At 35.9% G+C, this 27985-nt stretch overlaps 1 protein-coding gene across 1 annotated transcript; it reads right to left on the bottom strand.

Annotated features, from left to right (window-relative positions):
- Positions 1 to 1710: 1710 nt before the first annotated feature.
- On the bottom strand, positions 1711 to 27985 carry Fem1c (fem-1 homolog C). Its single transcript, XM_047555572.1, has 3 exons — positions 27648 to 27985; positions 26078 to 26807; positions 1711 to 6769 (listed from the first exon to the last, which is right to left on the bottom strand). Exons 2-3 carry the CDS (start codon positions 26619 to 26621, stop codon positions 5460 to 5462), a joined length of 1854 nt encoding a protein of 617 aa, XP_047411528.1. The 5' UTR covers positions 26622 to 26807; positions 27648 to 27985; the 3' UTR covers positions 1711 to 5459.

The following is a 27985-nucleotide window of genomic DNA, read 5'->3' as shown; positions in this document are numbered from 1 at the left end:
GGCAAGAGTATACGAAGACCTGAGGTGAAAGTTCTCCCTGCAGTGCCCCAGTGGCCACAACTGCAAACACACCCACAGCCAAGTTCTTCACACCCTGCTACTATCCCATCATGTCCGCTGGTAACATCTGCTTGGATATACTAAAGAACAAGTGGTCTGCCCCATATTACACCAGGACCATCCCACTATCCAGCATGTACAATACTTTGCACACACATGCTGCGAAACTCTGAACACACCCCAAGGTCTTTAAATACCTGTAAGAAAACTGCTCCAATGTTTCCTGACCTGCCTTGCCCAGCTTTTCTTCCAGTGTTGCTTTCATTTTTTTTCTTAGATGGTTCTTTCTTTGATTTCTGTGTCTTAAGCTAAAGTGTTCTTTTTTTAAATTTTACTTTGAGAAAGGGTCTCATTTGAGTTTTCTGTCTGGCCCTAAACCTGTAATCCTCCCACCTCAATCTTCTGAGTAGCTGGGATGGCAGACCTTAGCCCACTGTGCCAAGCTTATTACTTTTGTTTTGCTTCTGTTTGTCTCCATGCTAAGCCCTTGTGAAAAATATATGAAATACATTTGGCTTAAAAAATGAATCAGGGTGGGTGTTAAGTTTTAGAACAGGTATGTAGGACCAGTAGCCTTTATAATCTACAGTCTGTAAGACAATTATGAAGATGAAAGGATTTAAAAATAAATGCCAATTCTAAAAACAATTATAATTATGTAAACAAGGGGAGAAAACTGCTTTAAGAAATTCTATTTGGTCTTCAGAGAAAAAAAGTAGATAAATAATGAATTAGCTCAAATATGTCTAAAGCAAATGAAGAACTTCACCAAAGATTGATCACTGGGACATTTTATAATTTTCCTATAACAGAGTGAATCATCTTTCCAGTTTTAGTTTTGGCAGTAATAATGTCAAATATTTTAAACCACTCCACTCCTGAACTTACGCTGAAGAATCTACTAACACACACCCTAACTGCACTAATGAAACTACCTCTCATCAAATCCCTCTTGAATGGGAATCTAGGTCCTGATTCCATTTCTTTTTGCTTCTCCCCAAGGCCCCGAGTACTAGGGATTGAACCCAGGGCCTTGAGCATGCTAGGAAAGCCCTATCACGGAGCTGCAGTCTCAGCAAATGTATTTCTTTTACAAGCTTAAGTTTTAAATTTTTTAAAGACAGGGAACTTTATTTTTTAGCTCTTGAAATCAGACATAAATGAAGCGTATAAAGAAAATCAAACTTATATAAAGCTGGAAAAATTACATAAAGCTGTAATTTCTTGAGAAAATCCAACTTAAGAGTCTTTAAACATATAAGGTAACATGGTACCCAGGAACCAATTATTTTACTTAACTCCCAAAGTTACAAAGTTCTCAACAAAGACCATTGTATCTTATAGACATTAAAAGATGAAATACAATACCTCGGAGAAATCAGAGTATCTAGAGAGCATACTAAGACTTTTTCTTATTGAGATCCTTAAAAATATAACATTCTTTCCTTATAAATTTGGCAAGATCTCCTTTTAAGTATTTGTACTGATAGTAGAGACAACCACAGACCAATGTTTAAAAAGGCCCTGTCAAAAGGATGTCAAAGGGATCCATGAATGAGGTACATTAGCGATTCAAAAGAGAAAAACTTGTTATGTTGCATTTCAATTCATGCTTGGAGTTTAGAAATAATGGTCAACACATGTTTGGGATCAATTAAAACTTTTTATATTAGGTAACTTAAGACATAAAGTAAAAGACAAGGACTACTTGAATTTTATGATTTAAGTGATAAACATAAAATTTACCTTTACTGTATCTCTATTACTATATATGCTTCTGATACTTAGTACCAAAACTACTTTTTAAAAAATGAAGAGGTAAAAGCAGTTGTTCTACACATTTCACATCAAAAGACTTCCTGTTCTTTTTTGGTCTTTCCTAGAAAACACTGGAACAAACTATATATAAACCAACTTTTTTACATAGAAGGATTAATAATACATGCTTTCTCTAAAATTCTAACTGATCATAAATTACTAAATACTTTTTGAAAAAGGAATCCAGGATTTAAAAAAAAAAAGAGTCCCAGAGCCTACTATCATATGCTTTAAGATAACACCCATCAAGTATTAAGAGTTAATAAGAAAACACTTAAATTTGGTGCAAATTTAATTTTATTAGACCTTACAATGAATGTTGTGGCATATCGTTTTCCATTGTGTGACAATTTATTGGCTGGCATCTGAATACAGTACTTCTTCTGAAAAATACACAATGGGAACTGACAAAAGGGAAAGAAACTAGTTGTTTTGTGATACATGAGGGTGGGGGGGGGAATGAAAAAGATGATGACCAATTTAGTTTCCTTAGTATCTAATTTTATAGTTCCAAGCAACAGTACTGCTGTTACAATGTACAGAATATGGTATCTCACACAGCTCCCACAATTCTGAGAAAATTAATTACAAGCATTATCATACCTGTAAATTCAGTTTAGGGTTTTTTTCTGGGCAATATGACTTTAAAGAGCTACTTTTCCAAATATAAATAATTTCCCCAAGTCACAGTAAAATGGAAGTTTTTAAAATATTACAAATTAAGGTAGCCACTTTGTAAGTGAGCAATCACCTAACTTCAGAATCACAAGGGCACCAAATTATCTTTGCTGATTTGGACTTACACTTGTCAGATTTAAAGACAAGAAAAATGACTTTGAAAATCTATAATCCATTTGTCTTCAGAAAGTAGACTGGTATCTGAGTAAAATGACCTTTTACAGAAATTATCAAAACCATGGAACATCTAAAATTCAAAAGCCCCAACAGGGTATTTTTTGCAGAAATGCAATCAAACTCAAACATTAACTTCAGCCAATACCACCATGCTACAGTTTATTTTGGCTCAAATGAGTACAATTAGTTCAAATATTTACTTATCTGTTCTTAAAATTTAAGAATTTTATTTTATTCAGTCTTACAATTTTAAGAATACTTTCTGATGAAGGCCTTAACAGTATCTGAGGTCGCATTTATGAACCAGCTTCCTCTAAAATAAAATCATGGACAACTGTGATCCATTCAACTGATTTTTCAAGAGCTCCCAATGGCATTTGTAGAGAGGGAGAATTGTACCCTAATTGAAATAAGACATTACAGTTATAAAGACTGAGGACTAGTTCTAAGTTTATACCTATTTTTAGTGATGGAAAAATGATATTTTAAGAAATCCTTATTTTGCACTGGAGTTGCACAATTCAAGTTCACCTGTAAAACATTAGATGTGCCTTGCTCTAAGAATGTGTAAAACCCAATCCCTCACCCCTGCCAAAAAAAAGGAGGGGAAAATATTAAATCACTGTAAAAAATCCAATTGTCATCTTTCACCTCCAAACTGAGATCACTTAATATAGATTCACTATACTGGTGAAGTTTTCCTTTTTTAAAGAAAGTAGCTCATGCATATAATTTATATTACAAGGTTAGAGGCAGATGATTTAAAAATATTAATGTCTGATATTTCTAGAACATCTAAATCATAGATTATTCTTAATAAATGTGACAATTGAAATATTTCATCAAATTTGCCCAGAGTAGTAAGAGACAGTAAAACCTCTTCATCAAAAAGTTGGAGAGTGGCCATTGACATCTAATCCTTTTCCAGTGGTGAAATTAAATTTACAACCTAGTAAATGAGTAAGGATACCTTTTAAAAAAATCAAACCTCAATTATTTAACCAAAAAGTCTAATGTTCTTTTATTTATTAACTACTCTTCATTACAAGTTTCTACTGAATTAAAATGAAGATAAATCTAATGTGACTGTGCATCGAACCTAATGTGACTGTGTGCATGATGACTCTTTAAATAGCATTACATCAACCCTCAGAATAAAATGTCAACCCCAAATCCAGCTCATTTTAACTCACAGGTAAACTGAATTTTTCTCAAATCAATAAGGAGTTTTTTATTCAGAACAGTTTCATTAAGACATTTTCAGGGCAAATATGCCACCATAAAGTTTATTCTGAATAACAATAAAGTGCTGAATGATAATTACCTGAATCTTTTTTAGTAGTTTTCACTTATCTTTTCTTAAAAGAGCCCTTTCTGTAGAATTAGCAAATCTGTGAAAGGAAACAAAGGGAGGGAGGAAAGGAGGGAGGAAGAGCAGAAGGGAAGGGCTAACTTTCAGTAAAGGAACAGGAAGCACAGCAACCTTTTGTGTTTAACTGGGGTGACAAATAACTGAGACCAAAGTAATTCATGCAAGTTATCTTGAAAGGTATACATAAGCTTGAAGAAAGAAAGAACACTGTTACTGACCTTTGATACTACGGCAGTAAATTGCATAAAATACCTTAATTACCCTAGATGCCTAGATCTGGCTTGGCAAGCATCATGCCACCGACATGCTTTAGCTCTTTTTTGTAACAAAACGTGATTTGCAGTTCAATGACTGAATATCTCAATGTGACTTATTAAGCTGTGTGATAAACTTTGAGGTTAAATTTAAGCAAATTTTCTACACCTAATCACACCATCAGCACAAGCAGGACAACGCTGGAGCAGCATGAAAGGTGGGTCACTTTGGAGTCTTCCTTTTACTGCATGATATATTAAGATGACAGACCTAAATTTCAACTGGGTTAATGAGTTAGAATAGATTTGTTTCCCAAATTTAGCACACAAAAATTTCTGTGGATTAGAGAAAGAAATCTCAGATGTGAAGGAAAAAAAAAAACAAAAAAGCTTGAGCTGAGATAGCAAACCTGCAGCTCTAAAAATTGTCATGCTACAAGAGTATTTTCATAAAATGAACTTTGTAACAAACTTAAGAAAATGGTGTTTTGAGTTGAAGTTGACCAACTGCTGCATAGAAAATATGCTAACATACAACAGTCAAGTTTAAGCCGGTGCATAGAGAAGATAAAGCACTTATGGTAACTGCAAATGGTAACAAGTCCATAAGGTCTGTACTTTGTACTACCTAGCATGGGTCCATAAGGGGAAAAAATGTATTAGAAATGGTTAAGAAAAAATAAATAAAGTGGAAAAGGAAGAGAAGCTTGGAGGAGAGAAGAAAGAAGCAGGAAAGAGACCTTCAATTGTATAAAATTCACAAACCAGTAAAGTATAAAGACACCACTGAAAAACAGTTAACTCTGTCCCGAACAACCAACAGCAAACAAAACCAAAATAGAGAAGCCTTTGGTGGACAACTTTAGAAATTTGAACATGACATTACAATTTCTCAATAATTCACAAACAATATATTATATGGTATATTTATATTAAATACTGGGAAACCAATCCTGTAAATTTGATGCTTACAATGCTTTAGCTGATGAGAGCACAATAATATCAAGCTAAATGAATGCTGGTGTTGTCACAACAGTGCTCATTTATGAAACAACTGTTACCAATTCGTGCTTTAACAGTGCTTAAATACAGTCAAATTATCATCTATGAAGTGAAACAAAGGTCTCTAGCTTTTCTGGAATATGCCCTTTATAATATATTCTATGATTCACGATGACACGAGCAGCCAGACACTGTAATGTGGTATGATTTATGGGCTGGATCAAATTCTTAGCTATTTCCTTCTCGTCCAGCAAGTCACTGGCAGTTTGTTTGTGCAAGTTTGTGGCATCAAAATGTGCACCTGATTTAATAAGGAGATTCATGATGTCTGGATGGTTGTTCAAAGCAGCGATATGTAGGGGGCTGTTGTCATCGGAGTCTCTGACATTCACATCAGCACCACATTCTATCAGTATCGCAGTAACTTGCAGAGATGGAAATTTACAAACAGGGTACCGCCCTACACATGTAGTATTCTTGTCCACAGCCAGATGAAGAGGGCTGAAGTTATTCTTTCCCCTTGGATGCAGCTTAAGAAACCTATAGATAGTCTGCTTTTTGAAATGGTCCTGTTCTAGAGTACAAGGTACTTTCTCTAACAAGCAAATTAAGTGCAAAATGATGGAAAGAGCCTTATTTAATTGTAATGGGTCAGCTGGACATTGAGTTTGTTTGATAGCTCGCTCTATTTCAAGGACGCTCTTGCACAGTATACCCATAAGATCATCAAACGTAACAGTAGTACCCAGCAGGCCTTTAGCCCTATCCTGTAGCATAAAGGAGAATAGTTCTGCAAAAGATAATAAGCTGCTGGCGGTCATGGGACTTAAGGGGTCCAAATTGTTCTGTTGCATATCCAAAGCATACTTCCATAGGTTGATGCATCGTTTGAAATTTCCAGAGTCTGCATAGACAGCGCCTCTATATCTAATATAGTAAGAGGTATCAGGATGAGAGGGACCAAGAATACGTTCTCTAATTAACAATGCCTGCATTCTCATCTCATCAGGATCAGCAATAAGACCTTCTAGCTCTTCTGCACTATTTACCTCCTTGGCATAATCATAAGCCATTATTAGTGTCTGCGGTACTGGTTTACTAATTATATTAGTCCTATCACTGTACCTCATGTTCATTGCCTTTTTCCAGTATTTCAAAGCCCCCAGGAGATCTCTTTTTTTGTCTACAAATGTAGCTCCGAGAAGCTCTAGAGCATTAATACGTTCTGTCTTGCTGGTCTGTGCATGGTGTGTCAGAAAATCCACAATGTTTGTGTGACCAGTCACACTTGCTGAGAGAAGGGGAGTCATTCCATAACCATCTTTTTCCATCTTTGCACAATACATAAGAAGCATCTTCATGATGTCCAAACTTCCAGATTCTGCACAATCATGCAATGCAGTATTACCTTAAAGAGAGGAAAACAGAAAGTAATCTACTTTGAGAGAAAAGGATATCAAGTAATACATATATACACTTTACAATCTAAAGAAAAGCAGACAACACCAAGCCACCCTTAAGTAGGAGACATTTTGATTACAAAGAAAAAAACAATTTTGCTCAGTGCCTCAAATTAAAGTCTGATACACAGCAGTAGCTGAAGAAAATATTTGTTAACCTTACTGAATAAATAACATGACCAAATTAGGTATGAAAAGCTATGCAGAGTCAACAGATAAAAGAAAGTTAATCTAAGGCCTCTTGGTATTTTTCATTAATGCGTTAAGTGAATATTCTATGATTAAAAACAGATGAAATAAAATTAGCTATTCAGTTTTGCTGACAGTCACTTAACTTTCTGGATCAGCTTCCACATTTCTTGAGGAGAAACCTAGTATTTAACATCTAAGATTATTCTGTTTCTTCTAATGGAAGTCAGAAAAAGCCAAGTGAGCTTCAGCTATTTTAGCCAAAACTTGTGGTTACAAAGTACTTTCCCTAAAAACCTCCGGTAAGAAAAACAAATCCACTAAAATTTGAAAAATAATGTGGGTGGTTCAATATGAACTTTAAAAGGAGACATCTGAAGCGTCCTTTCGTAATGAAATATTTCCCATTGTAATTTAATTTTTTAAACGTTCTTTTTAGATGTACTAAATGTTCTAACACTGTCCTGTTCTTCCCACACATGAATTAAAACTGACAACAGGCACTGACACATTAGGAAAAGCCTGTATGAAGCATATTAAGATATAAACATCAGGTATTTTAGCTATGTAAGTCTAATGATAAATATCTTATTAATTATCAAAAGAAATTATCATGCAGATCTTTGATATTTACATACAGTGTTTGCAGAAAATTCAACAGTGAGTCATTCTGGGCATGTCTATAGAAAAACAGTTAATTAACAGGATGCTGAGACTGCCATCCTCAGAAAGACCTATTTACAAGGTTGACCCTTGGCTGGCATCTGAGAATTTTTAACAGTTCTCTACATTCATATAAAATCCTCCCTAAAGGATAAGGGTGGCTCACTGTGCTCCCTGTATCTGTAATGCATGTCAAATACCTGGTTTCTTTCTAGTCTGAAATTTTAGGTGTTAGGCAGAGTGCCTACATGACCAGACTCCCAATAAAACCCTAGAACTAAATGTCATGGATTTCCTTGGGTGTATGTTCACTGCTGGGGAGGAGTATCCTCTGAGTACCTCTTCTTGAAAGGGAGAAAGCACAAAAACCTACACACAGATTCTTCTAGATCTTAGCTGCAGCTTTTCCCCTGATGATCAAGTTCTGCGTCCTTATTACATCATTGTAATAAATCTTGGCCATGAGTACAATTGTATGGTACGTCACCTACAAACATTGGGGTGACTTTTGGGACCCCTGACATAGCACATGTAGCAAGAAGTTGTTCACACCTTAATACTTCAAATAACAAACCTACTTTGTTCCTAAAATTAGAAAAAAGAGTTATTATCCATTAGGACTTAAAACTTTCCATATGCTTGTCCTGTTTTGTCTTCCATGATATCTGTGAAGACAACATAATTATTCCAAATATGTTAATTCTGACACAAAATTTCATGATCTACAATGAAATTTGAAAAAATGTACTGAGTGCCTAGAACTTCTGACTATTGATGTTCATTTGTTTGAAATAATTTCTATTAAACATATCTACTATATCAAATATATTTTTAAACTATTTTGTTTTGTTAAACTATTTTGAATTGAGAATTATAACTATTCCCATTTCCTCCCAAGACACAGGCAATAAGCAAAAAGAAATCTCAATAGAAAAAGAAGGCCTAGATGGCATTCTTCTCTATTCAGAGTAGCATAAAATCAAAATAAGAATGCAGTAAAAGGCGGTTTTTAAATTAACTAAATTTCTGCATTTCTTGAAATAATACAGCCTATGTGTATTTTGAACACAACCTCATACAGAAAGGTGAGGGGGCAGAGGAAGGAATACTTTAGCATCCAGTATTGGTGATAATGTAATGACCCACCCATTAAGAGCTAGGGAAGATGAAGAAGCTCTTATGGTATAATTGGTTAGCAAGTACTATTCCTAAGAACTAGGAAGGATGAAAAATGTAGTTTTAAAAATCTCGGTGGTAGTGCATGCCAGCAGTTTAGGAGGCTAAGGCAGGGGGATGGCAAGTTTGAAGCCAGCCTCAACAACTTAGTGAGAGGCCCATTATATTTTATAATGATATAATGAGTGAGCAACTCAACAAGACCCTGTCTCAAAATAAAAAAAAAAAATTAAAAGGGCTGGTGATGTGGCACAGTGCTTAAGCACCCCTAGGTGCAATCTCTAGGACAAAACAACTTTTTTTTTTTTTTTTTTTTGCTTGATAGCATTTATGAGACAACAAGGGGACAATATCCAGAAGTGAAAAAAACTAGAGAGAATCCAGAATTTAGGATGACTTTCACACAATGGTCTCCACCAATTCTAGAAGAGACATTTGAAAACTGAGCAAAACTTCTGACAGCCTTGCAGGGTCTAGAGGCAAAAACTCAAGTCCACAGTCCTCCAAAAAAAGGAACTCTAAAAATTCCTCATACTTTGGGTTACAGCTCCAAAGGATGGAACCTTAGGGAGTTGAGATAAATTACAAATAGACAAGCCATCACAGGAACTCAAATAGAATTTAATAACAATCCACGATGAGTAGTATATATAATCAAAAGCTATAAGCAAATATAAATACTATTTAAAGGAAGATATTATCATGCTAGGACTCAAATCATTTTTTATGTTGATTATATGTAACAGTTGTTATACCTAATCAAAAAATAATGGACATAAAACACACAACCAGAACACAAAAACTAAGAGAATTAAAGAGCTGAGAGCTAAGTCTATCATGACATCCAATTAATATAGTTATCAACACAGATTTAAAAGTAATTATGCTTAGCATATTCAAGAGTTTTTTTTTTTTTAATTGAGAATTCAACAGAAATTCTGGAAATTACAGAATATAATCAATCAAATGAACATACTAAAAGTGAAAAACTCAGAGGGTAGCTTTTAAAGGAGGTAACACACAGCTGAATAGAAGATAGGTCTGATGAAATTATACAGAAAAATGCAAGAATGGAAAAGCAGGAGACTCTTAAAAGACAGGGAACAATGCCAGAAGCATTAACATACATAAAACCAAAATTCTAGACAAAGAAAATGGGCCAGGGGGCTAGGGAGATAGCTCAGTCGGTAGAGTGCTTGCCTTGCAAGCACAAGGCCCTGGGTTCGATCCCCAGCACCCAAAAAAAAAAAAAAAAAAAAAAGAAAATGGGCCAAAAACAATATTTAAAAAGATAAAGTTGGAGACATTTCTGAGGCTGATGAAAGGTTATACTATTAATTTAATAAGTTTTACAAGCGTCAAGAAGGATAAATAAAAAGAAAACTACACTGAAGCACAGCACAGCAGAATTGCTGAAAACTAAGGAGAAAGGAAACCTTAAAACTAGAGAAAGGGGGGGAAATTGCCTGCAAAAGAACAACAGAAGCCAGGAGATGTAGAATGGTACTTAAAAGCACTAAAGAAAAGTAAACTGCCCACTTAGAATTTTATACCCACATCATGAATAAATGTGAAATTTTAGGTTAGAAAGAAAAACCAGAAACTAAAATATTTACTACTAGCAGACCTATTATCATGGGAGTATTCTTTAGACGATGATGACGATGACAAAGAATGCAAAACAGGTAGCACAAATAAAAATGAAAAAGGTAGCTAGATTTAAATTCAGATATATCAGTAATTACATTAGACAAATGTCTAAAAACACAAAATCCAAAAACTCAAGAGATGCTACATGTAAGACACGTCTTAAATATAAGGGTAAAGAAATGATGGAAGTGAAAAGGTGGTAAAAGTATCCCTGTGTAAAAACTAACCACAAAAATATAACCCATATAAAAAATACCCTATGTAAAAACTAACCATACCTCTCTGATATTAAATTATTCAAGTAGACTTTAAAGCAAAATACATGATTAGACAAAGGAAATATTTTATAATGATAAAATTCAAAATACAAAGATGCAATAACCCTAAATTTGTTTTCACCTAATAATATAGGTTTGAATTATATAAAGCAAGAGTCAAAAGAACTATAAGGAAAATCATACAAATCCACAAACAGTACAACTGAATATACCTTTCACTATAGAAGATCAAAATCGGTAAAGATAAAGAAAATTTAACAATCATTAACATACTTGATTTAAGGACTAAGCAGCTAAAGAATCCCATTTTTTCCAAGGCTATATGAAGTATATACAAACACTGGTCACATTTTGGACCATAAAAGGAGTTTCAACAAATGTAAAAAAAAAGACTGCAACAAAGTTAGATATCAAAAACAAAAAGATAACCAGAATAATCTCTGCATATTTGAAATTTAAAAGTTCACAAAATAACCTGAGTCAAAGGAAGACCAATAGAAATTTTAAAATATTTTGATAGAATGACAACGTGAACATTAAATAACTAATCTTGTGGGATATAAAACCTGAACTTAGAGGAAAATGCACATACTCTTAAGGGCCTATATTAGAAAAGAAGAAAGACAATAAGTATCCATTTCAAGAAGTTATTTGGGGAGTGGGGAGAACAAGCCCAGAAAAAGAAGCAAATAATAAAAATTAGAAATGAATGAAAACGGGAAAAGTATGCTAGTACGGTATTTTTTTACTTTCTTAACATTTTATTAGCTGTTGCTACATACAACATACAAATTCTACATACAAATAAAATACAGATCAGTGGTAAAACATAAATTCATGTCACACAAATGCCACTTTGGTGTAATGATCATTTCTAAGATCATATGTTAAATTCCAATCACACTAAACTCCAGTGAATAAGTTACATATAAGCCAAACCTATCATAAAACTTGAACCAATCACAAAACTTTACAACTGAAAAACTTTCATACAAGAATTCTTCTAAGAAAACACAACAAAATCTTTAAGCTGGCTTTCAAAATTCTACAGCATTGATTCTCAAAGCACTATTTATGTGGAGAAGAGGGCAATGGAAAGAAATTTATAGTTCAGAAAGCATGTTATGTGAAATAAAGATTACATCTTCATTAGCCTAGATACACTTAAGATACGCTTTAGTATGTGGATTTTAAATGACAGATATATTTCCCCATCCCAAAGCCTTCAGCCTCATTTCTCATTACCACTGCTGTGAATGATTCATCATGCATCTAGCCAAGGGGATGGCAAAGGTTAGAGTACTTTAGGAATTTTCAGGCCATAAGATCTCAGTAGAACTTTGCCAAGTAGAATGAAAGTATCCACAGGCAATATGTTAAATTAGTAAACACAACTGATTTTCAACAAAACTTTATTTATGAACTTTGAGATTTTTAAGTATCATGAAATATTTCTCATTCGACTTTTTTTTCAACTACTAAAAACTGTAGAGCTAAAAAATGTAAAAAAAAAAAAAAAAAAAAAGGAAAAAAAAAATCTATTCTTAACTCTCTCAGGTAGTAAGTACTAAGTAGAGTTGACCCATTTGCCAAGACAATATCATCACTTGCTCCACACTTTAACATATTCTACATATGCTTTTATATTACTCCATCCTATTTCTCCCAGCACCAGTTCATTTCTTCCTCCATGCCTCTGCTCTTGATTTTCTATAATGTACTTTTTTTCTTTACCTTTCTAACTTCTTTTATTATTATCAACTTCTTGTTCTTCAAGTGTCACCAGAATTTCAGCTACTCAGAGGCCTTCTTGATTATACCATATCAATTTGTCATTCTGGAAATGCCTGGTGACTAATGCATCTCTCATCCTGGTAGATACTCAATGTTAACATTTACTATTACAACATTACCTTACACTAGTGTAATACTGCTGCTTCACAAATAGATTTTCTTACCTAACTGTCTATTCCTCAAGTATAAGATCCTGTATTGTTTCTATCCCAGGAGCAAGTAGCACACTGCTAAGGCTTAGGTACATTCTAAATTTTTAATACTTGATATCACCCAAAGTGATTCAAATGTAGCTTTTGAGGACAAAATAAGCTCAAGAAGTACAATTAAGAGATCTCAATTACACAACAGATTAAGCAGGTAATACTACACTTTCATGCCCTGAAAGACCCTAACGCTCCCCCTTGTCCCGCCCCCCCGACCCCCAGGGAGTGAACCAAGGGGCACTTAACCACTGAGTCACATTCCAAGTCCTTTATTGCGAGATAAGGTCTCACTAAATTGCTTAGAACCTCACTGGCCTCAAAGTTGCAATCCTCTTGCCTTAGCCTCTCCAGTTGCTGAGACACCACATCTGGCAAGATAAATTTTTAAATTATATCCCTGGTCCACTACTTAAAGTTTGGAAAAGAAAGACTTAATTTTTTTTTTTAAAGCACAGTTTTAAAGCTAATGTAACTTTTGTGTCGTCTCTCCAAGTTGTACTTTAAAAAATAACATTATTATTGTTATTATTACTATTATTATACTGGGAATTGAACCCAGGAGCATTCTACCACTGAGCTACATACCCAGCCCTTATTTTTTCAAGACAGGTTCTCATTAAGATACCTAAACTGGCCTCAAACTTTCAATCCTCTTTTGCCTCAGCTTTTCAGGTAGCTGGGATTACAAGGCATATGCCACCGCACCCAGTAAATTAATTTCAATTTAATTTGATGATTTTATTTATTTTTTTATTTTTGCAGTGACAAGGATTGAACCCAGGACTCTGCATATGTTAGACAAGTGCTCTACCTCTCAGCTACACCCTCCAGCCAAATTGATTTTCAACTAATACACAAAAACAATAAAATTGTACATATTGCCAGGTGTGGTGGCACACACCAGTAATTCCAGCAACATGAGAGGCTTAGGTAAGAAAATCAAAAGTTTGAGGCCAGCCTCAGCAACTCTGGAAGATCCTATCTCAAAATTAAAAAAAAATAAAAAGGGCTGGGGATGTGGCTCAGTAGTTAAGAACCTTTGGTTCAATCCTTGGGGGGAAAAATGTATATCTTAATGAGGCAACATGATGTTTCCATATATGTATACTTTGTATAATGTTTAAATCAGGCTAAAAACCTATCTTTTCAAATATATATCATTTCTTTATGGTAAAAACTTTAAAAATCCTTTCTTCCAATTTTTTGAAACATATTTTATCTACAGTATATTGTTTGTTGACAAAGTCTTAATCTGTACATATACAACTGCTTCCTGCTTTTCACCAGCATCTTGGGCATTTTGTCATATTAATGTTACTACATGGTCTGGATAGGCTCTATAAACTACAAAGATACTACATAATTGTTCTTAAATGTTAATAGTGAAAAATTAAGGGAATGTGCCAAATTTATATAAATATTTTCTTGTCGATGGACATCTGCATTGCTTAGAATTTTCACTATTAAAATTAATGCCTAAGTCGGGCCTGGTGGCACACACCTGTAACCCCAGCGGCTCGGGAGGCTGAGGCAGGAAGATTAAGAGTTCAAAGCCAGCTTCAGCAAAATCGAGGTACTAAGCAATTCAGTGAGACCCTGTCTCTAAATAAAATACAAAATAGGGCTGGGGATGTCGGCTCAGTGGTTGAGTGACCCTGAGTAAAAAAATTAGTGCCTAAAAAACAGTAAGGACAGATAACAGGCCAAAGATGGCCAGAGAATGGGGGAGGAGTTAAACATAAAAGGGGCTAGAAGAAAATTTTTGTTATTGTAGCAGTACAATATTTTGCTCTATCCGTTGTTTCACGTGAAAGTGTTAGATATACTTTAAGTACTGAATACAATTTCTTGTGAAAAATTATTTTAACACCCAAATTTAAAAAGTTACTATGTTCTTGTGATTGATCTGGGTTGTTACACATCAAAGACTGTCAAAGTCATGCTTATTTTTTAAACTTTAGGTTTATAGCAATGTATGCCAATTACTATAGATTCAACTCAGGCATTTCTCAAGTTTTTAAGCCCCTTAAAAATATTCCTTTAATAAAATGACTGTTCTTCCAAAAGAATTGCATTAGCACCTCAGTATGTCTTCCTCTTGTGTTCTAAAAGACAATTAAAAAATTGAATAGAATTCAAATATAAATATTATCAGGTATCCTAGATGAAATCAAGGATTTAATATTTAATAAATTTACCTTTAACTAAGGCAAAAAAGAGTGAAAAATAAAAACACAATATTATACTATTCTCAATACCTGTTCAAGAAAAGGTTCATTTGGAGAAAAAAAATTTAAGGCACTGATTTTACAGTGGAAGTTTTTATGATTTCTCAAAAGACATATTTGTTAAATGGACATCCCTTTAAAATCAAGCTAATGGCACAACATAAACTATCAATTCAATTAAAGCATTTCTGTAGAAAGCTAAAATAAAATTATGTAAATACATTAATTTTCAACTATAAAAGAACACAGAAACTGTACTTAGTACAGCTATTAAGTTTGGAAAAATGAAAAGTAGCCATATTTGTTAGAATGTTTGGGGATGGCTATAAAGCACAGAAAACTATCGGAAAAGCTCATGCATGAAAGCATAGTAATATTCCTCAAGAAGCGTCTTAAGCATGAATCTTCAGTGATGTTCATTTTAAAGACACCTGTTTTTTTGATAGCAGACACATTAAAAGAGAAATCATGCTCAACTGTGAAAAGTTTCCTAAAATGAGGTGAATGTTTTCTCAAAGTAGATAAGCCAGAAACATACCATACATATTTGGATAAGAAATAGTCTGAAGCTTAAGATTCTCTTTATCCATTCTAAATGTTTTGATTTGACTTAATGATAAAGGCATGCACTTGTTACACCACCTAAATTGTATAAGAACTTCTGAAGGGTTATGGAAAATAATATTCCTACAAGACAGCTCCCCCAAGAAAAATGGAGTGACAGTGTGGCGTGGGAGGAGGGAGGGAAATTAGCTAAACATTAAACCTCTCCCAGTACATCCTTTCCTAATAACAATGCGCCTTGAAGGAAAGGGACAGATACTGAAAGCTGGGCCCTGGACTTTGACCTTCCCCCAGTGCAAATTAGTCCTAAATGGAGGCACAGCAAATATTGAAACTCTGGAAAACAATGGATCCCACAGAAAGAAAAGCAATGGGCAAGATTTGATTACTCATCCCTTGGGATCAGGGCTTCTGTCTCCCCAGATTTACAACTACTTTCCTAAATTAAAGTTTAACCTGTACAACTAGCCCCTACTTATTCAACTGCATGTCCGCAGTCTCCAATGGAACTATAAACCCCAGATTCCTTTGGTAACAGGGGTGAGGGTCATCACCATACCCAGAAAATGGACCCTCCACTGCCTGATTGATTGACTTCACCCCAGATTAAAGGAAAGCTTGCTAATCCAAGGTTTGTTTCCTGTCTACTGTCACCATCATTTGTGGCCCAGGAGCTTCCAACTTCAATTTAGCAAATGTAAATATCTCAATTTGCATAAAATTACTACAACTCACCAGAATCACAATTAAGTTTCTAAGTTATCCCCAAATTAATAGAATTAAGCAGGTTTTCAATAAAACAGAAATGTTCTCATAAGAATTGCAAAATATTTAACGAAGGCAAAATGCCTATTATAATTTAAATTGCTTTTCTATCAACAATTCAACAGATTTCGCTCTTTGTAAAGTCCTTAAAAGTTCACAATTTTATGTATGTGTACATATGTATGTGTGTGTTTTAGTACAAGTCAAGCTTAAAGTTGTGTTTTTCAAACTTAAATGTACAAAATCAGAAGCTGAGTAAAATGTAGATTGTACCTCAGTTGATCTGGGGTGGTTCCAAGTGATGTCTATGGTGCTGGTCCTTTAGAAGCAAAGAGTTAAAGGAGGAATCTTATATTCTCATTTGCTACAGATATATTTGTCTGTCGCTGCCTGCGGCAACAATTGCGCAGGTATTTATCGGAGGGGCCTGGAAATAAACTATTTTTCCTATATTCATAATTTATAGAGGAAGAGAGACTTTGAGAGAAAGATAGGCTTTGCTTAGAGGAAGAGAAACTTTGCTTAGAGGAAGAGAATTGCTTAGAGAGAAAGTTTTAGAGAAAGAGAGGCTTCTACGCTTATCAGAGATCTATTTCTTCTTAGTTCTGCTGCTTCTTCTTAAAGGTGCGTCCTGCATCCTGTGAACTAAGGGTGCGTCTATCTGAGGTGCTTCTTAGTGATGCGTCCCAAGTACTGCGATCTACCTATCTGTGATCTAGAGGTGTGTTCTCAATTCTCCGCTCTGTGATCTGCCTTCCCCCGCTGCCTGCTGCTTTTCTCTGCGAGCTGCTTCTATCTGCTTGCTGCCTTTTCTTCCTCCTTTCTGCTAGTGGCTTCTACTCCGCTTCTTTCTGCTAGCTGCTGCTCTTACTGCTGCTCCTTACTGTCGCAACCCCGCTCACTGCCCACTTATATTCCCTCCAGGAGGTGGAGGGCGGGGGCCACGCCAGTTGCAATCAGGCAAGGGAGCCAGCTGCCCCATCACCGCAAGGGTTAAAATGAGCAGGCCCGAGCAGGGGCGCTCGGGAACACCTGTACAACGCATTGTGCGCATGGACTTAACTGAATACGGCCAGTGATAAATCACCTGAGTGCGCTTATGTCAATTAACCTCCTCACTGCCAATGTGATCAGGCGCTGTTCTGGCTGGCACAGCCCCCAACATTTGTCATAGCTAACATACCCAATAGCTACATCAAGTATATAAGTTTAAAAGGAGGGCTACGATGCAGCCCTGTTTTATACTGTACAGAAATGAAATGCTAGCAGCGCAGTGGCACATGCCTATAATCCTGGAGGCTCAGGAAGCTGAGGCAGGAGGATCTCAAGCTCAAAGCCAGCCTCACCAAAAGGCACTAAGCAACTCAGTGAGACCCTGTCTCTAAATAAAATACAAAGTAGGACTGGGGACGTGACTCAGTGGTTGAGTGCCCCTGATGAGTTCAATCCCTGGTAACAAAACAAAACAAAAACAAAAAAAGTCAACCTGTAAAATAAAAATCCAAATTTCTATAAATAATACCATCAAAAGTGAGAAAACAATCCACAGAATGGGAGAAAACTATTAGCAAATCACATATCTTATAAAGATCTTTTATTCCAAATAAATAAACAACTCTTGAAACTAGATAATAAAAAACCCAATTTTAAAAAAACATAAAAAAATGAAGATACTTCTCCAAAGAAGATACATAAATGCTAAATATGCATATGAATTAAGTACATGAAAAGATGCTAAACATCATTATCCACTGAAAAAACATGAACCAAAATCACAGTGAAATACCACTTCATATTTCCTAGGATGGCTATATTTAATAGAAGGGTAATAACAAGTGCTGGAGAGAGTGTGGAAAAATTGAAACTCTCCCACATTGCCTACAGAAATCCAACTCATTTATTCAACAAGTTGCTTTGAAAACAGTTGGGAGTTCAGTTCCTCAAATGGTTAGAGTTACCAGATGACACAACAGTTCGCCTCCTAGATGTATGCCCAAAAGTAATGAAAATTTATACATAAATGAATTTATACATAAATGTCCACAATAGCATTACTCATAAAAGCTAAAAAGTAGAAATAATCAAATGTTCTTCAATTACTGAATGGATAAAAGTAACGTATCTATACTAATGGAATATTATTCAGCAAAAAACTAGGTGCAATGGCTTATGGCTGGCAGAGGCCAAGGAGGCTGAGGCAGGAAGGTCACAGCTTCAAAGTCACTCACTCAGTCACTTAGTGAGGCTCTAAGCAACTCAGCGAGACCCTGTCTCTAAATAAAATATAAGATAGGGCTAAGAGAATGTGGCTCAGTGGTTAAGTGGCACTGGGTTCAATCCCTGGTACCAAAAAAAAAAAAAAAAAAAAAAAAAAAATCACAAAAGACTACATATACAAGACAGAAGATTAGTGGTCACTTAACACTAGTACCAGTTTTGGGATGAAGGGCAGGGTAGAAGTGGTAATTGTTACGGATTTTTTAGGGAGGATGAAAAGTTGATTTGAGGTGATGGGGGCACAACTAAACATACTAAACATACTAAAAAAGTCATTGAATTGTTTAAATGAGTGAGTGGCATATGAATAAAGCTATTTATTATTTTTATTTTATTTATTTATCTATTTACTTATTTTTTAAATTTAGTTTGGTACCAGGGATTGAACTCAGGGGCACTCAAAACACCAAGTAACATCCCCAGCCCTATTTTATATTTTATTTAGAGACAGGATCTCACTGAATTGCTTAGCATCTCACCATTGCTGAGGCTGGCTTTGAACTCTAGATCCTCCTATCTCAGTCTCTGGAGCCACTGGGATTACAGGTGTGTGCCACCATGCTCAGCACTATTTTTATTTTTTATTTTTACAGTGTTGAGGAACAAACACAGTCCAGTACATGCTACGCAAGCACTCTACCACTGAGCTATATCTCTAGCTCATTCAATAAAGCTTTCTAAAAATTCAGTTGAATTTTTAACTTGTGGTTTTGATACTTGTGGTTTTGATAAAAGTGCATTTTGATTAACAAAGAGCAATTAAAGGATCTTATATTGTAATAGATTTGTCTGGAAACATTATTATCTCTCCTCTTCAACCTTTCTTCACACCAACCTACTTTTCCTCAACTTTGAAGACAGACTGAGCTGAAGTGGGTCTAGAAGAGGCCCACTAATGGAGATGGAGGTTGGTGTACAGTTCAAATACAGGGCAATGCTGATCCAAGTATTTCATTCCTGCATGACTATAAATTATATGCACTGAGAGAGCTGAAAAGAATATAGAGAAAGAAACAATGTAGGCTATCAAAGCAGTACTAGAATATTTCTCTACTTTTGAATGTTTCTTTTCACATCTATATTCTATCATGTGAGATACTCAAGGACAAGAGTTTATATATTAAAAAAGAGAGAGAGAGAGAGAGAGAGAGAGAGAGGGAGAGAGAGGGGGGGAGCGCCAGGTGGAGCAACTTAGGGAGATCTGTCTCATAAAAAAAAAAATTTTTTAGAAAAAAAATTAAAGGGCTGGGTATGTATGGGTATGTAGCTCAGTGCTAGAGTAACCCTGGGTTCAATCCCCAATACAACAAAAAGAGAAACAAATTGTGCCAAGGTACTTAGTGCTCTCTTCATTAATTCTTTGTATAAGGCACTAAACTAGAAATGCACATAAATTTTATAATATAGGTCCTGGAACTCACAACAAAGTTAAATGCTAAAAGATATTTGCATCCACAAAGGTAAAATGCAGGATGAGGACTTGGTTTTGAAAAGGGTCTTGATGTAAAGTAGAATTTTCAAGGCTAGGTAGAGCTAAGGGATGAGGACTCAATAATTTAATATCTGTAAAAATCTCATCTAAAGACTGAAAACATTACAATTCAGACTTCATGGCAATCTTTCCTGGCCAACGTAGTTCGCCAACTCTCTATTCAATTACAACTCTTCTCAAAAAGAGGGGGGAAAGGGAGGAAGACAGATATTTTAGTCTGGTTAACATTCATGGAACTTCTTTATCTGGACCTCGCCCTACCTTTTCACACCAATCTTCTATCACATGTATTATTTCTGTTACCTCAAGATCATAAAACTAGAACATCAAAGACTTCCTGAATTTTATTTTAAGCAAACAAATTTAATGAATCGACATAAATCTGATAAACAAGAACCCAGTGAGGGGGCTATATACACCTAAAGGTCAAAAAGCAAAACTTAACCTTTGTCTTAAATTAATGTTGCTGCCACCAACTCAGAAATAGCAGCAGTATCTGGAATTACTCATTCTCATCAATTCAATTCTCACCTTTCAATTCTGTGAGGATTCACAGTTCAAAATCCAAACTCCATGGACAGAGGACTTCATGAATACTTCCACAGTGAACTCGATCTAGCTTACCCAACTAAGATGTTAAATCTCCCTAAGGATACAGACAAATGTGCCAGGAGATACAAGAGGGAAAAGAAATAACATGGAACTTCAAGATTTGGGATTAAAATGTTAATGAATTCAGCTTGTATTATTTAAACATTATTAAATCAAAATAAAATCAGAAACTAGGAAGACTTGGATGTTGTAGAACTCTGATTTGGAATGATAATCCACGTAAGTATGGCAAGATGAATGTGTGAAAATAAGTGCTAGGGAAAGTTGTCTACACCAGTAAAAAATCTTTAAAATTTCATATTTTTACACACATGAACACACACACACAGAGATGTCACTGAGTATAGAGAAATTTTTAATCCATTCCTACTCCCTTTTATTTACCTCTCAAGTAGGTGTTTTGAGATAATAAAAGTTGAGTTTTCAAAGAAAACAGAGAACTTGTTTTTGACACTCTCAGATAATATTAAAGTACACTAAAATAAGCCTATATACCATTATCTTAGTCTATATCTTTACACCAAAGTTTTTAATTTATAGGGGAAATTCTCTTAAAATTTATGTGCATTTACGATGAGGGAAGAAATAAGATTTTAAAAAAATATTTCCTTGACTAAAATACAGCCATACCCTAAAATGACTATATTATGGGAGATAAGTCCTAGAATGTCTTGGATTTGCTTTGAACTACTTCAGAGAACAAAAGAAGGGATAAACCACTTTTTTAAAAACTGGCATATGTAGATAATTGTTGAAGTAAGGTGATAGGTACAAATATGGTTCAACATCATACATGTGATTCTCTCCAATTATTTATATTAGGAAATTTCCATAAGTAAAAGAAAAAAAAGCCCAAATTAGCTCTTTCTCAAATCTTTCTTAATGCTAACTATGCCTGTCCTATACCTATACACATTTCTCTTTTCTAAACCCCTTCGAAGTTCCACCTACACTACTCATTTTTGACAACTACTATCTTACTTTGTTATTTCAAGTCTTCATGAATCCATTTATCTCCATACAGAAAGAACCACAAAATACACTGCCATCAAGGAGCCTACAATCTTTCCTCTCTGAAATCCAGCTCATTCATTCAATAATCTCATTTACCAAATACACACTATGGACCAGATACTCTTCCTAATGCATGTAACAAACATCAGGTCTCTGGCCTTAGAGAATCACAGTGTAGTAGAATGCAGTTAAATCAGTTATTTTTCTGCTGAAAAACTTGCTGGCTTACTACCATGGCAAGACAAATAAAATTAACTCCTTTATCTAAAATTCATTCATCCAAATATGCCTCCTTTCCAATTCCTGGACCCTCTAAGCATAATTCTCAATGTCCCAAGCCTAGAAAAGTACCCAAAACTCTCAACAGATGTGAACACAACAATACTTTCAAGGCTCATTTGATGATGCATTCCTAATCAGTACACTCTTCTTCCAAAATCCTACAAGATAACTTGTTTTTACCATTTCTTTAGCAGATGACAATTATGATACCCTGAACATCCCCCAACATATTCAACATAATGCCTTGTCTACAGAAAGTGCCACCTTAACTATTATAAATTTACTTAATTACCTTTAGTATCTAATATGATTGACCCATGAATAAACAGTGTCTTCTAGGCTTAATCTCCTAATCCCAACATAGAAAGTGATGTTACTAGCATTTTCAACTGCTCAACTGGAGGGTTTAAAGTAACTTCATTTCAGATCTGCAAAGTCCTATTGAGTTCAAACAAAACAAAAACAAAACCAAAAATCCCAAACAAACAAAGAAAGCTAATGACTATAACCCTGAAGTGCTAGGAAGAACTCTAAGAAAGCTAACTAATGCTTATCTAATTACTTCTGATTTGGAGTCCTTAGTTTTAAATAGAAATCAACTCTTGCCTCAAAAATCAATTGTGATGAGTGTTCAACTATAGAGGTATTCCTGAATATCTCAAAGATTTTCTCCCCTTTTAGAGCACTATGGGGAAAAAAAAGGAACCCATTGTTCCCCTGGATAATAATATTTTGCTAGGGATAAAATATTTCCAATATCTAATAGTCGAAAGCACTTCTATTGCACTTACCATATTGTGGTTTAAGTATCTACTTATGAACCTGTTTATCCAATTAAACCTCAAAAGCAGAAAATCAAGGACTGGACATCTTGTCTTACTCATCTTTGTATACCCTATGTCTAACAACCTGGCACACTGAGGGATTCAAGAAATGCTCAACTAATGAATGAATTCCACCGTAAGTTAAAACATGTTCAAAATGCTAACAGCCTGTTAAAAAGTAATAGAAAGAGTTTAAATAGTATATTTAAATGTCAACTACCTGTTAAAAAGTAATGGAATGTAGAAGTCACATGCATTTTGTATTTAAGCAGACCAAACACAATCTATTGGCATTTTCTTTTTTCAGAGTATCTCTATGGATGAAATGTAAAGTGTCCTAAGAAATTGGCCTGGGGATGGAGCTCAGTGGAAGAACCCTTGTTTAGCATGCAGGAGGCCCCAGCACAGCACCACACACACACCATTAAAAAAAGAGATAGACATTAGTCCATTTTATCCCTAGTCATATCAGTATTTTCCACTTTTTGGGTGGAGCTTCTTTGCTGTTATCTCAGATCCTTCTCCTGAGTCCCTACCTCAGTTTCAAGTGGTTCCTGCTTTTACCGATTACCATTGACCAACTAAAAACAAACAAAACCCCCAAAGAGTTAATGAGAGAATAATGACCAAAGAATCAAAGCTTTGGGATCTAAGTGAAGGAGGGTGTATATTCATGTGAATCTGCCCCCAACATTCATAAAGAATCATTCTTGAAATTAAGTGCCACCATGAAAAAAGAAGTGCTGTACAAAAGTGATAAAAATCTCTATAATATGCATCTATATAATGCTAAGGCTATCTGAAACAACTTCTGGTATGCAATTGTCTTCTCATATGTACTCTATTTTTTTTTTTTTTTTTTTTTTTTAAGGAGTACAAGTTAGATATTGATCCTGGGGAAAAAATGACTCAGAATTAGCAGACCACTTGACAAAAATGGAGCATTCACAACCTCACATACAAAGATTAGGATGGTGATAAAGGGAACATTCTTTTGAAACAGCTTAGAGGTAATCAAATATTATTCAGTTTATTAGGAGGAAATGCTGATAAAAATGAGGTATTTATATTCTAGCTCTCTCATACACTATGGCTCCAGAAATATACAAAGCAGCTTAAAAAACAAGGGAAATAATACCAGTCTCATCTCTCCAATGAGAGGAGTTTAAAACATACCCAGATTTGACTTAAATATGAACATCATTAAGCTGTTTTAAAAACAGCCAAAAGAAACAAACAAAAAAATCCAACAAGCTTAAACAAGCAGCTATACCTTTTAATCCTTCCACTTCACCAAATTCAAAAGCATTCCTAATATTAACATGGTTAGAGTAATTTGTTCTCTTGAAACAAGCGTGATGTTCTTCAAAAGGATGACATTTTAAAAAGCCAGTTTGTCTTTTGACCCAACGACCTACCTCTAATCAGAAATAAAACATTTATAAGAAAGAATGTTTACAGAAACTTTGTCATACTGAAAAAACAGAAGCAACATAAAACTCCATTTAAATTAGAGCTATAATTAATGACATTAAAGATAACACATTAAGCTAAAAAAAGGGTTACAGAACGGCATGTAAAATTGCACACATACATATGTATGCAAAATTAAAAAACATCTTTGGATTAACTGAGTGCTGGGAGTTTGTGAGATTTTCATACTTGCTCTGAAAAAGAATTTCTGAAAATCATTATTTTGTATCATTTTTACAATAAACCTTTAAAAAAAAAAAAAAAAAAAAAGGTCATACTATCTTCAGTAAACATGCTCATTCACTAATGTAGTGCCCTCAAAATATGTGGTTTAACCTCTCTGAAAGGCAATCCAACACTACCACAATTATAAACACATCACTTTGATTCAGCAATTCCAAATTCAGGTATTTATACTTCAGCTATTCTCATACAAGTATACAAAGACACATTTTTGTTCAAGAATGTCCAAGGTAGCACTGTTTACATTAGCACAGTATGGGATGTGACCTAAACATCTATTAATAGTGACTGGATAAATTATGTACATTCATACAATGAAATACTGTACAATTGTGAAAGAAGATTAAGGTAGCTATGTGTGTTGGAGCGAATAACAGCCAAGGTAAATTACGACTTTAAAAAAAAAAGACAGAATAGTGAATAGAAAGACAGGAGAGGGATGTACAGACAGTATGCTTATATTTGCATAAACTAGCTAGAAGGACAAAACAAATAGTGGTTTCCTGTGTGTTGAAGGTCCAGAAATCAGGGGTAATAACACTTATTTTTCACTGTAAACACTGTAATCTACTTTATAATATTTGAAATTTTTTAACAATTATTTATGCTTTTAAATTTTAATAGTTTTGCAAAATTAAGCAGTGAATTATTGTTATTGGATAGAATTATTTAAGTAAAATATAGTTTTCAAGAATCAAAATTATGCAATGAAAAATAGTTGCTTTTAAATGTTTAAAAAGTTCTAAATTATCACTTGCTCCTTGTGGTTTATTAAAATAGATGAAACTTAAACACAATTGTAAACCTAAGCTCTTCTCTGAACAAAGGTCTTTACATTGTTGCTAGTCAACAAATTCACATTTAACAGTCCTTGTTTTGCTCCCTCAGTACTGAAGCAGTTTTTAAAAATCTGTTTTCTCTTTTGCTATATTTAACATATGTTCTACATAAAAGATTTTCTATTGACCACAAGTAAATGTGGAATCAGGGAACAGATATTCTCCTTTTCCACTGATATTAATCCTTTCAGGTCAGTTTGGCCTAGCCTTCCCGGAGAGAGTAACAAATGAAATGCCTACCTAGAACAAACAAAATGATGACTCACTAACTATAGTAGTTTCTACAACAAGGATGTTCTTAAAAACAAAAAAATAAAAAGCTTGCAGAAAATTATATTACCTTTAACTACAGTCCCAAACAGATTAAATTATAAACCTAAAGGCTTAGGTCAATTACCATTAACATGCTCTGTAACTTTGGGGAAAAAATTCTTTGGAAGTTATTCCAAATAAAAGAACACACTACTTAACATAGTGAAAGAGATCTTTTATCACAATTGTTCAATGTATTATCTAGTATTAGAGAAACACTGAACAAGGTAATACTAGAAGAGTTATCTAATCAAAAAAAAAAAAAAAGGTCTGTCAGTATTGGCTTACTCAACACCAATGCTTATAATTATATACCAAACTTCCTTAAAATAAGTGGTACACACATTAAAAAATTAAAAACAAGGTTGAACTCACCTTTAACACTTTTTCTATTAACATCTGCCCCCTTTTCAAGTAAATACTGAGCAATCTCTTTATGTCCTTTGTAACATGAAATCATCAAGCAGGTATGCCCATGCCGGTTTGACACTTCCAAATCAGCTTTGTGTTCTACAAGGTACTTCACTATTTCCAAGTGGCCATCAAAACATGCAGCTCGAAGAGGAGTTGAATTGGTTAGAGTCGTGTTGTTGACAGATGCTCCATGATTTAACAAAGACTGGACCACCTTCAGATGTCCGGCTGCAGAAGCCGCCCATAAGGGGGGAGCCCCCTCAATGGTTTCGCCATCAAAATTGACAGAGCCCCCGACTTCTATGGAGGCACTGCATTGCTCTAGGAGAAATTCCACCATGTCGAGATGCCCATACCTGGCAGCCATCAAGAGTGGCGTGGCCCCATTTGTTTTTTCAGAGATCAAGGAGGAAACCTCCTCTTTAGATTTGCTTGCCAACAATTTGGTAAGAAGCCGGAGTTTGCCATCCCGCGCTGCGTTAAACACTGCTGTCTTTAGATCCATTTATGTCCAGTTGAGAGACTGTGCTTTATCCTTCAAAGCAAAGCTCCGGCTTAGCTCTATCGATGCAGGCAAGAGTTACAGGAACCAAAGTTCAATGTTAGTCACTGCACCCCAGAACGGATATAAAACCACGGAGAGTATGTTTTGTCCTATTGCCTTCCAACATCTGATAACCAGAGCACCAAACTAGAGAAAGAAAAAAAAAAAAAAAAAAGCAGCAATTTTGAATTGTCCATAGGTAAAGGGAAAAACAGTTTTCTTAAATTCTAACTCTGGGAAGAAACGGGGGAGAAAGTCATACGTTAGAGGCTATGGTGTCCCATCCTATACACACACACACGTGGAAAGGAAAATACAAAAGGGTTCACACAGAGACCCAAATGTTTTAGTGGGAGGCCGTCTCTTTTTCGTGTGCGGAAAATTTAAATACAACAGGCAACTGGTTTTCTCCAGCTCTCCAGAGCCAAGCTTTGTTCTAGTTTTGCTTTGCACACACCCAGGGAAAGTACAACCAAATGAGACAAGGAGGCGAGACAGGTTCAGAAATGTTTCTCTTTCTTGCATCTGCAGAGACGGGGCCAAGGGCGCCAGGCTGGAAGGCCTCATTGTGGTTGGGATGGGTTTCGAAAAGGAACAAAAAGGTCGGGCACAACAGTCGTTGGACAGCTAACGCCAAAACCCTCGCTCGAAGGTTTCTTTCCTTTAAAACTCGACGCTCGCATGAAATCCAGCTGCGTTTTAGCCATTAAGTTCGCCCGCCTCATTTTGTGTCCCCCCCCACCATCTGCGAGTTCCCCAAACCACAATCGCCCCTGGGTAACCCTTGCTCTACCTTTTCCAGACACCGAGAACCCCTCCCTAAGCTATGCGATCGATCACGACCCCCTCCCAGGGTCTGACCAGTCCGTGGCCTCCAGCCTGCCGCCCGCCTTCCGCTCCCGGGGGCGCCCTCCTTCCCGCCCAGGCCTCCCAGCGGGCGCTCAGGCCGCGGCCCGGGCCCTGGCAGGCCGCCGCCGCCGCCACTACCTGCCCGGGGGTTAGTCCTCCCCGCTGCCGCTGGCCGCTCGGGCTCGGGCCGCCCCCTTCAAATGGAAACCGTTGTCCCCGCCGCCGCCCGGGCCGCCCTGCTCCGCCTGCGGCCGCACAGTTCCTCCATGCCCCGCGCCCCACAGGAATGAATCCGGCCGCGCTTCTCGCCCCGCCCCGCCGAGCTGCCTCCCGCCCTCCCAGCCTGCTCGGGCTGCAGCGGCTGCAGCGGCTGCCGCGGCGGATGGTGTAATGGGCTGCGGGCCGGGGGCCGGACAAGCCAGAGCAAGGCTTCACATCACTGACGCGGCAGCCGCGCCATTGGGCCGGGGGAGGGC

This window comes from Sciurus carolinensis, chromosome 6 (assembly GCF_902686445.1).
Source record: "Sciurus carolinensis chromosome 6, mSciCar1.2, whole genome shotgun sequence".
NCBI classification, from domain to species: Eukaryota; Metazoa; Chordata; class Mammalia; order Rodentia; family Sciuridae; genus Sciurus; species Sciurus carolinensis.
The sequence above is the reverse complement of the archived record's forward strand: the minus strand, read 5'-3'. Positions and strand labels throughout refer to the sequence as shown.